The following is a 16,416-nucleotide window of genomic DNA, read 5'->3' on the forward strand; positions in this document are numbered from 1 at the left end:
GGCCACCACTCCTACGAACAATATTTAATCCCCAGGAAACCATTCTGATTGGTCTATATTTCGTCCTGGCTGGAACCCGCTGCAAGGATATCACGGACAGAACTACAATTTCGGAAAAAATAACTCATTTCAAACATGTTCTCATATATGCATGCTGCTGCAGCTCCAAACGCAGTGAAAACAATTAGAGCACTAATGATAATATTAGTAGTGCCCAATATTTCATAAACATTGAGCTGCGTATAAACAGGAGAAAGCCAGAGGAATGAGGAGGAACACACAGAGAGACAGGCCCTCTGCTCCGGTTACCAAAGCAGTTGAGAAGACGAATCGTTAAATCCGCGATCGCTTCGAGATCACCGCGAGCCACGGAGAGGTTGTGTGGGTAAACAACCCAATTGACCATAAACTAGCAGAAGGATACCAAATTTGGCCCTGGAGGAGAATAATGGTGGTAATAGCATGGACCCGACCCCTTCGTCGCATATTAAATCATCTTATTCACTTAAGTGTGTTAAGTGCTCACACAGGCCACAGTGATAGCATCCCTGCATTCCCTAACAAGGAGCCGGAGGAACCCGAAGGGGGCTAGTGTTGAAGATGAACCGACGTCGCAGCGCCATTAGCCTAATCAAATTAGCCTGATAAACGGGTAAGGGCAAGCGTTTACAGAGTTTTTGTAGATGGGGTGGTGGGCCCCTGACTCTGACTACGGCTTCTGACCTGAGCACCAAAGCGAGCAAGATAAGGAAACAAATGAGCTGTATTATTCTGTTAGTGATATTGTACTTTATTCTATTCATTTCTGGATAACTGCCTTCTGACATTGGATGAAATTGAATCGTATATGGGCCTAATGGGTGGAGGAATGGGAGTAGAGAGAGAACGAGACTGACAGAGAAAAATAGATATATTTGTAATATATATCTAGGCCTATATGATGATGAAAACATTATTTCAGACTCAAGTCCATAAATAGCACAAGTACAATGCAAATACAATACAAAAATATAAAAAGTCAGTTAATATACAAACATTTCAGCCAGTGCACCCTCAGGCTGGAGGTATAGCGAGCACAGCTCAGAGTGGGATTTACAAGTACCACAATGATACCATTCCGAGATTCCTCCAAACGTTTCATAAATTTAAACTATATATATATATATATATATATATATATATATATATATACTGTCTTTATATTTCTCTCTTTACCTCAAACTCTCTAATTAGAGAGTTTAATGAAGGGGAGAAATAGCCAGAAAAAGAGAGAGGGAGAGAGCGGTTTATGAGGGGAAGAAATAGCAAGAGAAAGAGAGAGGGAGAAATAGCAGGAGAAAGAGCGAGAGGGGGTGATGAGGGGGAGATATAGCAAGAGCGAACGAGAGAGAGCAAGAGATATCTGGGGGAGATAGCAAGAGAGAGATAGAACAAGGGGAATCTCCCAAATCAGGAGTGGGGATTGGTTATAATAGTATCCCCACTCCCCAGATGTAGAGCTCGCCCATCCTCTAAGTTCCGCTCACCAGGCGACAACTCTTTTTTTGCGCTCTTTAATTGAAGTGCGAAGTTCGCGCTGACGCAGGCGACGGTTTCCCTTCGTAAAATGCAACCTTTCCGCGCTTCGCGTCTCCTGCTGATTCTCCTGATGCAGATACCTGTGCAGGTAAAACTTTCTCCCTAAGTTTCTGTAGATAGATTGATCGATTGTGCAGTTGTTGGGCTGAAAAAGATAAGATAAAAAAAAGATAAAAATAAGAAATAATGCGTAGAAGAAATAAACATTAAGGCATTCTGTTGTTGTTTTACAATAAAGTGGTATTGACTGTTCTTAATAATCCACTACTCCAATTACTGACCGTGATGGAAAATCACGGTCAGACCAAATCGATTTTGACGTTACGTTTACAAATATAGGCTATATATCAGACACAGCGGCCTGCAGGGAAGCCATTGCAACTTTCTAGGGCATTCCTGTTGAAGAAAAAAATGAAATACCCGTTTAAATCCTATACTCAGCATTCTGTGTATTTGTTGGGGATGTTGTTGATGTTGTTGTTGATGATGTTGTTTTTGTTTTGTAGTTTCCCTGACATTAATTGGGATTGCACTAAGCCTCAATTAGTCTTTTATCTTTGGACAAGTAGCTTTGGATTAGTACTATTTAAAATAACAAATTGAAAATGCTAATGTATTCCTGTCACTTAATTTATTTATATATTGATTAATTTATTTATCCTTCCATATTAGCGCCACGCCCTTTCAGGACCTCGTGTGTGTACACTGCGCTGCAGAGTATAATCAATCATGCACGAGCCCAGCAGGGGCGGATGCAGCCTGTTACTTAGATCCAATTAGACATAACGAGGTCTACTTAACCACGTGCATATCTGAAATCGAAAGCCTGACTGTCTCCAATAGCGAGACTGAGTAAACTCTGCGGAGGCCTCATCAGGACAGCTCTACAGCATCAATACATTTACAGCCTGCCACTGAAAAGAAAGTAGTGGTCCATGTCGGTAGAAAAAACCCAATGCAATGATTTCATATAATTCACATCGGTCTCGGTTTCTGGTCCATTGGGTGCAATGTGCACACAGTAGCAGTTATTACATTTGACCGTCGTTGCATATTTATCTTTTATGCCTATAGCCCCTGGAGGGATTAAACTAAAGACAGGGCTGTGATGGAAACACTGTTTAGGCTCCATTGAACCAGCGGGATTCGTGTCTGAACCGTGTTGCTGGGTGTACTGGGCTTAGAAAGCCTGTAGTCACAAGCCTCTATCTATAGGGATGCATCTTTGGTGTTTATATTTAGTCCATGGTTCACAAATACTTTCTTGAGTGTTTTAAAGGTTTTAAGTTGATTTACATTACATAGGTCTTCATTGATTGATCGCTCCATACATCTAAGTGTGTATAATGTATGCTGGGATACCTGTACATTTGTATTGATGCATTGACATATTGTAGATGGGATGTATTGATAGTCCACTAGAGAGAAGGGGAGGCTAATTCCAAGGCAGGTTCACCTCGCAATGCTTATAAATTAACACGCTGTTAAGTGTCAGCAGAGCGATAATCTATTCAGTGAAGAATTAACATCCGAGAATTAATTTGCAGTTAATTTATGTCAAGTTCCCCAGACAACGTGAGGCAGAATTTAACATTTGTCTTAATTAGAGACAGTGTGAGACAAAGCCAGAGGAGATGCCTGCTTAGCAGAGATTTGAAACCCAAGGAACTATATTATAGCCCCACTTCCGGCACCAACATGAATCATCACTGACAAAGGATTAAAAAACATTGAAAAAACGAGGTGAAACAGTGGGGGGGGAGGAGACAGAGAGCGTGTGGAGCGACAGTTGAGAAAGACTGCAGAGAAGAAAGGAATGGATTCTAGTCGTTTTTTTTCAATCTGAAAATAGCATTGTTCAAACTTTATTATTCCTGAGTTTGTTACAATGGACTCCCCTTGGGGGAAATGCACTTTTTAACCAATAATAGAATTGCTGTTCGACGAAAATCTCCAACCACACTCTCCGGAAGAGTAGTGTAAGCACATTTCGTTCCAAGTTTTATTGGGTAACCTGTTTTGCAGTTTTTACTCAAATTGGATTAAAAAAACTACTTTTATTGAAATACTACATACAAATATTTTTGGGTTGAGAAGTCATTGCATCACTCTTGATGCAAGGTGAAATTTGAAGTGTTTGCTTTCCCTGCCACTAGAGGGGGCTCTAGTCTTACGGTATTACTGAACAGCTTTAAATAACTTCTTTGCCACAAGGTATAATGCGGAGTAGCCAGTACAATGCATTACAAAATCGACCCTATGGTTACATTCCACGGTTGAGTGTCCCTGTTGGTGGATGGATTGGCAAACCAGTTTGACCAGACCACCATGGCTGGTTGATTGACGTATTTATCATCTGGGTGGACAATGCCACCTGTGATGCTAAATAGGACCCCTTTAAATGTCAGTTTCAATAAAATGATTGGTCACCAATGACATTGTTTACAGCTGCCCCCTAATTTCATGGCTTATCATCATATGTCTGCAATAACAATTCACCTGTATATTCTAAATGAACATTTCCTATTCCCATATCATTATCTTTGCAGAGTTCACAGGCTGAACCCAATCCGAAGGGTGAGAGACACTTTCAACACTATTCATGCATGCACGGGCACACAAACACACGCACACAAGCACACACACACACACAAGCAAACACACACACCCATGCACACAAACTCACACATTCACACAAACACACACACCCAACGCATACACATACACACACATAGGCACCCACACGCACACACCCATTCACACAAACACACACGCTGCACACAAACACACGCCACAGACATGCACACAAGCACACACACACACCCATGCACTCACACACACACACACACACACACACACATGCAAACCAACACACACACGCACACACACACACACCACACGCGTAAAACCACATAAACACAACACTTTCCTCCGATCTGACGATTTGTGACGGCTCCCACTCTGTCGGTGCTGCAGTGCTGTTCCTAGATCTGTGGAACCGCAGCTTGTGTCACCTGATGGAGCAGCTGGTGGAGGTGAGCCAGGAGCACCCAGCGACAGGGATGGGCTACATCTACCACCCCGCCTGCGTGCCACTCTGGAGGTGTGCCGGTTGCTGTAGCGACGAGAACCTGGAATGTCACCCCTTGGTCACTCAGAACACCACCATGCAGGTTTGGTCTCCGCCCATGTACTTTGTAATTATTGTTTTTATGGGCATTATCTTTTAATATATTTTTTTTATGGTGGTGCATGTAGATTTACGTTGTTATCGTGAAGTTTTGTTTTATTTGAGGGTATAACCAACGAACATCCTTAGTAATTAATTATCGTTTTGTAGCCTATTACACACGTGCATATTTCAACATTTAATTTCCCTCTTCAGATGAAATATAGCATTTGCTTCGAGAAATACGTGTGGATACAGGGTTGGTTCAAATAAAAGGTTAATGATGATGACACTGGTGTTTCAGCTATAGCCACAGTGAAATTAAACCGATTTTATTAAATCTCCAACCCAGTTGTTGAGGATTTCTCCATCAGAGAAAAGCTGGCAGTATGTGGGTCTATCGTTTACCGAACACCTCCAATGTGAATGCAGGTGAGTCATTAAATTCGATGAGGTCACCTGTATAGAGTAGATGAGTTTCCAAAAAATGTGAAAACCAAACTCCCAACTGCTTTCCTTTTTTTTCCCACTTTTTTAGACCACGCCAGAAGAAACGACATGACGACAGGTGAGTCGACGCCCACTTACTTGGATGTTCTAGAACCTGTGTGCTCAAGCTGTTCAGCACTCTCACTCTATTGGTCCACAGCTACAGTCAATCAATCATGAATAGAAGCCGAGGAAGGAAGAAGCGGAAGAGAGCAAAGACCTGTGGCTGGTAAGAGTATTTATTGACCCATCCATCCATCCATCCATCCATCCATCCATCCATCCATCCATCCATCCATCTATACATCCATCCATCTATACATCCATCCATCCATCCATCTATACATCCATCCATCCATCCATCCATCTATACATCCATCCATCCATCCATCCATCCATCCATCCATCCATCCATCTATCCATCCATCTATACATCCATCAATCTATACATCCATCCATCTAGGGTAGGGCTGTGCTACCTATGGCTGTTCAACTCTCAGCCAAAAGGTTCCTGGGTTCGATCCCCAACGCAGCTTTGAAATAAAGCGTCTGCGAAAACGACGAAACACTACTATAGCGATGTCCAATCCATCCATCCATCTAACAGCCCAGAATAGGTTTCCCAGTCAACACGTGTCGGCACAGCTTGATCCCCAGCCCGAGGCAGCCTCTCACCGGGGAAACACGACACCGGCCGATTGATCCATGCGGGGAAGGAGTAGGGAGAGCTCCACTCAGCAGAACCCTTCACAGCCCGGAGGGGAACTCGATAGGCCGCGTTGTCGGACGCGGTATCGACAGAGTAGGCATTTGACACGACGCACACGCACGGGTCACGCCTCCGTGCGCATATAGAGGAGGCTGCGCGTCAAACGTTGACCCCTAAACGTTGACCTCTAAACTCGCTGATATGGACGGGTTGGGAATTTAAAATGATCAGCGCAGGGCGACTGATATGGTTGTTGTTGTTGTTGTTTGTGTTGTTGTTGTTGTTGTAAACTGTTTTTTGTTTTTTTTTACTCGTACAAAGAGACAAGCATAAGATGCATAACAAGCACCGACAAACACAAAGTGCATGCATATTCAGTGAGCGCATCCATATTTATCATACTTTCTGGTCCAAACGGAATGCGTGGATGCACTTTAGCTGTGACTCTGAAACTCGTGCAGGGCTTTAAACCATCTTGCTCAAGGACCACGAAGCAGTCATAGACTCTCCAGTCCATTGATGACCTCCCTGACCCCCCGAGGAAAAGCACATAGCAACAGCCACTAGCTAACCTATGGCCTAATGGCTGTTGGACACTGGGGACCAAATAGGCAGTAAAGATATTTGTGTGTGTATGTGAGTGTGTGTGTGTGTGCGTGTGTGTGTGAGTCTGTGTCTGTGTGTGTGTGTGTGTGTGTGTGTGAATGTTTGAGTGTGCGTGTGTGTGGTGTGTGTGAGTCTCTGTCCGTGTGTGTGTGTGTGTGTGTGTGTGTGTGTGTGTGTGTGTGTGTGTGTGTGTGTGTGTGTGTGTGTGCACGTGCGTCTGTGTATAGATGGTTCTGGGTCTGTGTGTGTGAGTCTGCGTTTGTGTGCACGTGTGTGTGCATGTGCATGTGTGTGACCTTGAGGCCATCTCTATCCCTCTCGTTTCAGAGCCGACCCTGTATGTAGGCGGCGACTCTGCTACCGTTCTCCCATCTGAAACCCTCCCACATCTGTGCGCAGTGAAACCGTTTTAATTGCTTCTGTATTTGGATACATGTCTCTTTACTTTACATTCCCGGAGCTATGTCCCCACGTGGGAAGGTCCTGTGTTCTACTGCCGTAGTGCCTTCAAGCGACAGACATTCTTATGGTCTGCGAGGGAGCTAGACGTCCCTATGGTCCTACCAAACACATTCCAGTGACACATGTATTAACGATCGAGAGAAGGAGCTGTGGCTTTCTTGGAAACATCACTAAAATATTCGTATTATTCACATACATCATTTGTATTACACTGTATGTCACATCCATTCTAAAAAATCTTTAGAAATAATGTGATTAGGTCCATACTAGGGGTCAATACTACCGTTACTTTCACATATTTTTTAAATAATTTATGATACTTCAGTTAAATTACAAAAAGTGTAACATTTGTTTTATAAGTAGAAATTTATATGGAACCATCAGAATTTTCCGATATCGTTCATCCTGTAGTCTCCGGTATCAACCACAGCATAGTGTTCAAAGTACATTAAGATTCAGTTCACATTGATTTTCAAACCAATCCTCTGAAAGCACTATTTGCTAAGCCCTGAGAGGAATCTCATCAACAGTTCAGTGCAGGGACCGGAGATTCATCTCAGAACGGCGCTACGGAGCTACTAGTATAAGTGTGATACTGAAGATGACAGAAACCACAGTGTAGTTTTATACGACATGGGGAGAAGAGCGATTTCTGGTTTTTGCGTTGAACGGTTCTTGTTTTGGATGGACGCTCTGTGTCTGAGATGGCCGCTCTGTGTCTGTGTCTTCATCAGGTGTCAGGAGGGGAACGAATAGCCCGTCTGCAGTCCTGGGGAACACAGGAATCGACCGGCCCGAGTCAGATTCATCACCTTATGTTTCTACTAATGCAAAAAAATATCTGTAAAGATTTCGTTCAACATTTTTTACGTTTTATTTCTGTTCCTTTAGATATTACCACAGTTGTCACCGTAAAGCTTTTGTTTTACTGTATTTTTATTATTTCTAATGATGGTGTAGGCCTATGCCTTGATGGAAAATAATACATTTCAAATGATGTGTGAGAAAAAACATAAACCCTTATGACCAATAGCCTACAGTTATTTGAGTTGACTGATAGCATTTAGAGGAACTAACAGGAGTTAAAAATAAACATAAATATGATGGCAGAAATCTTCCATTGGTCCGAAAACATGATTCCCCTATTATCCGTTGTGTTGAGTTTCCTGTAATCTCCTGCATAGGTCAGCTTATCAGTGTGACGCACTGTGTGACATAAATAACATGAAACTCACTTTTACATCTTCAGTCACATTTTTCCTGTTTGGTGCAAATCACAAATCACAAACAAGATGTGGGCAGATGATAAATAACGGTTTTCTATGTATACAATTGTTGGTTGTATACTTTAGTTAAGGCTTTATTTAAACTTTACATAGGCCTATCTTCATATACACCTAACTAAGTGAAGTGTTTAGCCTACATCAAATGAACTACGATTGACCTTTTCCCATGCAATGTGAGCTTATGCTTTTCACTTGTGACACACGTGACAAGTAGGCCAATCAGAACATACTACGCCTGTTATGAACATATTTCACTGAAGAACAGCCAACGTGGGCCTCGGGCGCCCGACGTTTAGTTTCAGCACAGAGCCACACTATTATGTAATAATGTAATGCACGAGTACATTGTGATCGTAAGGGCCCCCGAATTCCCCGACGGTACATCGGAGATGCCTGTGCTCACAGGGTACACACACCTCTGTGTGCCTCTTCCAGCGAACACAATGTACTCAACTTGCCACACGATCGCGGTCACGTTTCAGGCCTTGTGCCAGCTCGTCGGCCAATCAGGAACGAGGGAATCTAAAGAGGGCGGGTACGACGCGCCTAAAGAAAGCAGCGGTTCTACTACTACACCACAAGCCCCGCCCATTGTTTTCCAAATATGGCAAGATGAACTACAAAGCGTCTGGAGCACGGTGTGTTTCCTCCTGCGATTCTGCGCACGGAAACATTGTTTGACTGTGTTTTAGAGAGACAAATGAAAGCCACAGTCGCTTCTTGGTTCCAACGCCGTTACTAAAGGTAACATTGAGTCGGGTGCATCTCGGGTCGCGATCCGGTGTCACCGGTGGTGTGTGCTGAGGTTCTCGTGGACCTCGCCGCGGAACACCGAGTCCTAGTAGCTGAATGAGCGTGAGCACTGCTGGGATAACAAGGAAGAGAGGTTGGGACGGAAAGGTGTTCTCTTCTGCAACTTCCAAGTAGACATTGGTGTGTAGAACAACCCGTTACATCGGAAGGGCCTTGTAAGTGTTCCGACGTTTCCGTTTGAGCTGTTTTTGAGAGATGTGCTTTGTTTGAACTTTTGCTATTCATCATTTAGATCCGATAATAGTGTGTAGGATGATAGCAAAAACTGTCAATGGAAGTTGAAATTAGACTGGGCAAATGAAGATACCTTTTTCTCCCCATGCATGTTTTTGTTTAAATGTACCAATATAACTTTCTCATTCAAGGTCGCATTCTAATCTAAAAGTAATTGCAGGCATGTTTTTGCAACTGCTTGAGCAAACACAACAGCGTAGTCTGTGTCTTGGTATTCAAATTCCAGACTGACATGCAAAGATACCAACTCTGACCTGTTTTCTTATCAGGTGTAGCCGTGGGAAACACTGATGTATATCAGTGGTGACCTTTCAAGCGCGTAAAGCAACAGATGAGCACAAGACGGAAGACGCAAAGCAACCACAGGGCCATCAACAAACTCCGAACCATGTCCGGTAGTTCCCGGGCGGAATCTGAAAGAGACTCGGGATTCTCCGGTATGTGTGGATCTGCTTCTTTAATGACTAATTCCGGGCACAATACAAAACGCACAGCTGCTCACTGTGTATATTTTCAACTGCAGCTGTTAATAGAGCACTGTGTGTGTTCTGTTGTCTATGTGATTGTCCTACTGATGTCTGACGTGCTATGTTCCTGTTATGTGCTGTATGTGAATGTGACGGGTGATGTTCCTTTTATATGTGCTGCAGAACAAGAACCTGCTGGAAATCAGCTTCATGCTGTTAATTTTTTAAATTGCAACGTTGAACCTTTTAATACTTTCCTGTATAATAAAAATAAAAATAAATACTACAGCATCAGACATCAAAACATTTCTGAACGAGAACGTTTCTAAACACGCCAAGTCAACCCAGGGAATATCTCTGCATAAACCGTTTTATCGGTTTGGTTCACTTTTGCAAAGCATATAAATAACAGCCCCTAGAGTCAGCTAATTGGGGAAAACTTTCATAGTGTGCAGGTTCAGGCAGCACAGATTGCTATAAGCTAACACTTTGCCACTTCCCGATGTGTAGATACGAGCTCGGAGCCAAACAGCACCAGGGGAACCACGGACTCGGAGGACTTGACTCATTGTGCCCCACAGCAAGGGGCAACGCTGGGGTCGGGCTCTGTGATCTCACAGCTGGCAGTGGTGGGAGGGTCATCCTACCCCAACATGTCTCCCATGATCATCATGAACAACGTCTTGCTCAAGCAGGTAGTCCTACAGCACAACGTCGTCCATAGACAAACCAGTTTTATGTACAATTATTTCTAATTTAATTGCTGCCTTGCTTTTAATCTGGATTGCGACTACACAGTGGTACATTCTTAAGGAATAAATACATAATAATTTCATCAGAGGGATTATGTGTATCTTTCTGAAAATGGAAATAACTAATAACACGGTCCTAACTGCATGGGTCCAGTCTTTAATTAGTGATGCTAGTAATTATTAAAGGGATTTTTTTTTTTTTTTTTTTTTCAGAATATTTCATACAAAGTTTGAACCCTCCCTGTGAGATCAGTGGGGTGCTGTGGGGACATTATCTAATTAATTAATTAATTAATTAATTAATTAGTTGATTAAATAATCTTTGTGTGTTTCTCTGGCCCTTGCAGTCTAGCGACCCCCCAAAGCCTCTGAAGCCCTGGGGCTTCAGGCCTGCGGTGGAGGGGGTCCTGCCGGTGGTCCCGCCCGCCCAGGTGGTCTTCATCCAGCCGATGCTCTCCCACCCAGCGCCCCCTCCCCATAAAGACCCCCACTCCTCCAGACACAGGCGCCCCAAGAAGTACCTCCCCGTCCTCAAGTCCTACCCCAGGATAGCCCCCCACCCCGGAGACAGCAGCTCCAGCTCCTTGGGTAGTACTGGCACTGCTTCTTCGTTGTCCGCCTCTTCCACGTCTTCATCGTCCTCCGCTTCCTCAAGGTCAAAAAGAGGCACTAAAATGACCTCCGGCCACTGGGAGCACTCTCACCGAGGCAAGCGTCACCATCAGAAGAAGAAGAGCCAGTCTGGAGGTGGCGCTTCCCCGTCGGGGAGCACCGCTATCGCCCCTGTGTCCCCTAGCGCCCTGTCACAGAAGCCCCTCTCCTCGGTGGAGAGCGAGCGACTTGCGCCGTCGGTGACCGTCCCCCCCTCCTCAGAGCCCAGGGAGTCGCCGCCGGTCGCCCCGACGACGCTCCAGACGCGGACGTCGCCGGTCGCCACGACGACGCTCCAGACGCGGACGTCGCCGGTCGCCACGACGACGCTCCAGACGCGGACGACGCCGGTCGCCACGACGACGCTCCAGACGCGGACGACGCCGGTCGCCACGACGACGCTCCAGACGCAGACGACGCTGGTCGCCCCGACGACGCTCCAGACGCAGACGTCGTTGACCAGCTGTGACCCGAAGCCCACGGGCCCGGGCGCCGACCCGGACCCCGAGACCAAGAGGATGCGCTTCTGCAACACGTACAACATCCTGAGCGAGTCGGGCCTGCTGGACATCACCCTGAAGACCAAGGAGCTGCAGCGGCAGAACCGGCACACGCAGGGCGAGCTGGACCGCCTCAAGGAGCACACGGAGCTCTTCATCCAGGCGCTGCTGAGCGGCGACCCCGGAGTCGTCCTCAGGCTGCAGACCCGCCTGCAGGAAGAGGAGGAGGAGGAGGAGGAGGAAGAGGACCCAGAGAGAGGGGGAGACACCGGGGAGTGCGACGCCGCGTAGGACGACTAAGGATTAAGGGGGCTAGGGGGGGGGGGGGGGTAATCCACTAGACAACATGAGAGAGTGCTTGGCTTCACAAGGGAAACAGCTGGACCGGAATAAATGTGTCCCGCGATCCAACACCCGCCCCGTGGCACCTCTGTATACCCCAGACTGCTGTGACCTACATATAGTCCGTCGCCCGCTGGCTGTTGGAGTGCCGGACGGCTGGAGCCCCTGTTCAAGCCTTGGCACCTCTAATTGTTCAAGTGAGGCCTGGAGGGTTTGTGTCGCGGGGACCAAAAGGGCAAAGAACACATGAGACTGCATGAGACTATTTCGTCCGACATTGAGCATAGATATGGTGATTAGCATTGTGCTATTTCTAAAGGGTTGCCTGTGATCGTGACAAAGTAAGGTAATGCGTACTGTAAGATCGGTTTACTGTTGTCGATATGAAGCTCTCGTGTGCTAGTCATTGTAGCTTCCAGATGCATTCACCTGTTGACACCAAGACTTTTTTTGCAGGCCTAATATTTTTTAAATGCCTCATTTAATTTTTATATAATTGATATGTACATTTTTATATCGATCTCGCTGCTGTTTTCAGTGATGAGTCCAGCCCGTGCCTTAGTGACTGACTGAATGGGATCAGTGACGACTCCAACATCTCTAAACGAGAGCAATGTGTGCCTGATGTGTGTGACTATTTCATTGCTCTATTTTTGACAGTTACAGAGTATTTTATGTGGTTAACTGACAATTTGGTGTATAACTAGAATTTTTTTCGTGTTAGGACGGCAGATGCAATACCAGAAAATGGAAACCAAAAAATATTCTTGAGCTCTGAACATACAGTCCATGGGTTCCTCCATGTGAGAAAACGTTCAACAATTCATACAGGTCCATAGCTTATTTTATTCTTTCATTCGTATATCAATGGTGTGAATGAGAGTGTGATTCTACAATCTTTTTTTGAGGTTCGATTTTTGTTCCTGACATGTAGCAACTTGTTTTAGTACTGTATTTTTCCAGTTTTGAGTACATATTAAAAATGCAAAGACAATATAACTTCATGAGGAAATGGCTGCCAAGACAGACAGCTCCACTGTACTTTGATTTAAGAAATCGGGTTTCATTGCCTCACAACAAACATCCATCTGCAAAATGAACTAATCTCAGCTTTTTCTCACAAACAAAGGCTATACTTCCAGAAGGTTGCGGTGCTCTGGCTGAGACATATTTATTTTGTTATATTTCAGTATGTGAATTTATCATATCTTATTAACTGGAATAATGTGCAAAGCTAATACAAGGAGGATGAACTGCCGTATAAGTGTGTCCATCCCCAAGCAACATATAGGTATTTGAAATACATACTGGGTCAGTAGAGTCTGCCAAACCCACAGCTACAAATACGTAGATATTGAATTTTCTTTTGCGCTTCCACGAACAATGAATTTGTCTCTTGTCCTGGTTTAAAAGGCGGCGTAGCAACTAGGTCCTTAATGTCGTGGTAATAAAAGAAAGACAGGCTCTATCTTTCCTCTAGCCCATGGGCTAGCATTTAGAATAGATTTACGATGATATAATATACAATGCTATACTATTAAGGGGTGCTTGGAGGTCTGAAGACCCGGTTTGAAACGGAAGATCTGTGTGAAGGATCATCATGCACATAAGAATTCCTCTAGCACGGACAATCATTTAATTAAACCCATTATAATCTAATGCAGATGCTCAATGGATACCCCTCATCCCCTCCTCGCTCCTGGAGGACATGTGACTAATCCTATGGACAAAAAGACATGAGCAGTAATTATTGGAATGGGACAAATAGATAATCAAGGTCATATGACCCTTCATAAGGCTTTATGTGGACAGTCGTTGCCATACATTAACTATTTTCAAGGTCTTTTTAAATTAATTTTGTGTGTTTGGATAACAAGGTTTTTTATGATATTTTGCAGTGCATATTATGCATTTTGGTTAATATTAATTGCTCTATAAAGACTACAAGTAGTAGTTAATTTTTCTATTTATTTTTCATTGTCTAAACTAATGCAATGTGTTTGTGCCTCGAATAAATGGTCTAGATAAACAACTCATTCATCCATAAGGATTGTGGCCTCACTTAAACGTTTTTGCTTTGTTTTTGGTTTATTAGATTTGATGAACCCTTCCTATTTCTAATGTGCTGTTACTAATGTACTGAAAATTATTTGATCTTGTTTACAGGAATTTCTTAGCTGTCCCCATACAATTCAAAGCCTTGTTTTATGAGTATGGCTGTCGAAGAGTCTACCAACTGATCTGCACAAGAGCCAGATACATTGCAGATTTCTGTTTGTCTACGCATTTTTTCTGTATACAATGTACATTGTATACCGTACATTCTTTACAATGAAAAGATGCTGTGTGTGTGTGTGTGTGTGTGTGTGTGTGTGTGTGTGTGTACTCGCCTAACTATCCAACAGTGGACTTCGGCGTCGTAACACCTTCACCAACAGGGGACCTCCGAGCCAAGAGGGGACATTTTTCAGGTCCCCTTTTGGTCATGCCTTAAATCAACCTAAAAACATGCCTAAAATATTTTGACGCATTTTCACAACTTTTGCCAAGAGGGGACCTGAAAGTGTGTGAGTGTTTAGTCCATACTCTATAGCGCCTCTGCTGGCCAGAGCTTGATTTTCAACGACCAATCCACACACGTCGCTTCAAACACTGCAGTCGTTCACACGTCTGTCAGAGTGTAGAGGGCTGTTAAACAGACTACTTAGTAAAATCTCTTGAAACATGCAAACAAAAAAGGCTCAGCTTTAAAAGTTCCACACTTTTTTTGTAAGTAGTGACAGGGGTCCACTAATAATAATAATAATAATAATAATACATTTAATTTGGATGACACTGTTGGCTATTACAAAATGACACACGTCCCTTCTTAGATAGCATGGAGCGACATTCACACTCCTTCTTTTATAAAAAGAGGTAATAACTTTATATACTGTAAGGGAAAGTAATTAATCTCAACTAATGTAATAATAATTTGTCAAACTTGATTTGTTAGTGTGTTTTTAGGAATAGAATTGTCTAACAAAAAACCTATCTATTCATTTGTATCAATAAAAATGATAAACAAATACAATATAAGGGTCTAGAGGAAATAACTATATATATATATACATATATATGTATATATATATATATAATGTAAGGGAAAGATAGTAATATCAACTAATGTAATAATAATTTGTCAAACTTGATTTGTTAGTGTTTTTAGGAACAGAATAGTCTAACAAAAACCTATCTATTCATTTGTATCAATACAAATGATAAACAAATACAATTGAAATACAATATGGGTCTAGATCTTTGAAATTGTTCAATCCCCAAATTAGCCTTAATTTACCATTTTACAATGCATTTGAATTGTTGATTTGCATCACAGGAAATGGTCCACACTTGTACTGTATGGAAGGACAGGGGTCCACTGTTGGCTGATACATAATGACAGAAGTTCCCTCTTAGATAGCATAGAGTGACATTCACACTCCAACATGGATGAGTAAGAAATTTGAATTTGAATGGTAACAATTCCGTTAAATCCTCGTCCTCGTTTTGATAGTCTCACTCATGGCCGATCAGTGTGTTCTTTCTGATTAGCTCTTAATTGAGATCACCTGTCACGCACCCCTTTATTAAAGGTGAACACAATTGGTTTGGTTTACTTTTCGCATCGGCCTGTGTCAATCGAGGTTGAGTTTAGTGAGGGTTGAAAGTTTTCGATCTAGATTGCAGATCACTATTGTCACTTTATACAAACTGAAAGTATGCGTTATTGCGTGTTTGTTTTTGTGGGCATTTGACTGAACAGCCCAGACAAATATTGCTACCAACATGGCACTTCGAAACGGACCACCGCAGTGAGTAAAAGTTATTTTCCTTTATTAAATGTTGACGTTTTTTGGGCTGTCTCCTCAGACACAAGCCATCAGTATCCCTGCTCTTTGCACCTTGACATGCATGTCACCGCTGTTTGTTAACCTAGCTTTGCTGATTTGTATCTTGTGATGTGTGTGTTTTTCTTAACAGGTGTTAGATGACAGACAAGATCTATGGGGGGGCCCCCTTTGGGCCCCCCCATACCAACTTAGTCTTCAAAGGAATCTAGTGCCATGGGACTCCAGTGTCTTTAAAACATCCTCGGAATACATGTGTATGAATGGTCCACCGAAGGGTTGATCTGGAAGCCACCACGGTCCACGCAGTAATCTGCTGCGTGGGCCGTAGTGGCTTCCATAGCCATCTTTCGGTCTTGGTCAGGATTTGTTACAGTTGCCTTTCAATGTAGCAGGCTACGGGTTTCTGAAGAAGCCTGCTTTACATAGCATTGGAGTACAAATATTGTGCAAAATGCTCATGTAATTGCA

General features: G+C 43.5%; 2 protein-coding genes across 3 annotated transcripts; both read left to right on the plus strand.

Annotated features, from left to right (window-relative positions):
- Nucleotides 1-1,367: 1,367 nt before the first annotated feature.
- On the plus strand, nucleotides 1,368-8,247 carry LOC115534078 (snake venom vascular endothelial growth factor toxin ICPP). Its single transcript, XM_030344692.1, has 7 exons — nucleotides 1,368-1,666; nucleotides 4,128-4,155; nucleotides 4,555-4,751; nucleotides 5,100-5,179; nucleotides 5,286-5,315; nucleotides 5,397-5,465; nucleotides 7,748-8,247. Exons 1-7 carry the CDS (start codon nucleotides 1,607-1,609, stop codon nucleotides 7,767-7,769), a joined length of 486 nt encoding a protein of 161 aa, XP_030200552.1. The 5' UTR covers nucleotides 1,368-1,606; the 3' UTR covers nucleotides 7,770-8,247.
- A 475-nt stretch (nucleotides 8,248-8,722) lies between these two features.
- cipcb (CLOCK-interacting pacemaker b) lies at nucleotides 8,723-14,094 on the plus strand. Of its 2 annotated transcripts, none has more exons than XM_030344676.1 (4): nucleotides 8,723-9,232; nucleotides 9,616-9,783; nucleotides 10,324-10,508; nucleotides 10,913-14,094. In XM_030344676.1, exons 2-4 carry the CDS (start codon nucleotides 9,678-9,680, stop codon nucleotides 12,005-12,007), a joined length of 1,386 nt encoding a protein of 461 aa, XP_030200536.1. In that variant the 5' UTR covers nucleotides 8,723-9,232; nucleotides 9,616-9,677; the 3' UTR covers nucleotides 12,008-14,094. The 2 variants fall into 2 exon arrangements, with proteins under 2 accessions (XP_030200536.1, XP_030200535.1); XM_030344675.1 differs by having other exon boundaries at nucleotides 8,733-9,267.
- Nucleotides 14,095-16,416: the final 2,322 nt, after the last annotated feature.

The sequence above is a fragment of the Gadus morhua genome, chromosome 21 (genome assembly GCF_902167405.1).
Source record: "Gadus morhua chromosome 21, gadMor3.0, whole genome shotgun sequence".
NCBI lineage: Eukaryota > Metazoa > Chordata > Actinopteri > Gadiformes > Gadidae > Gadus > Gadus morhua.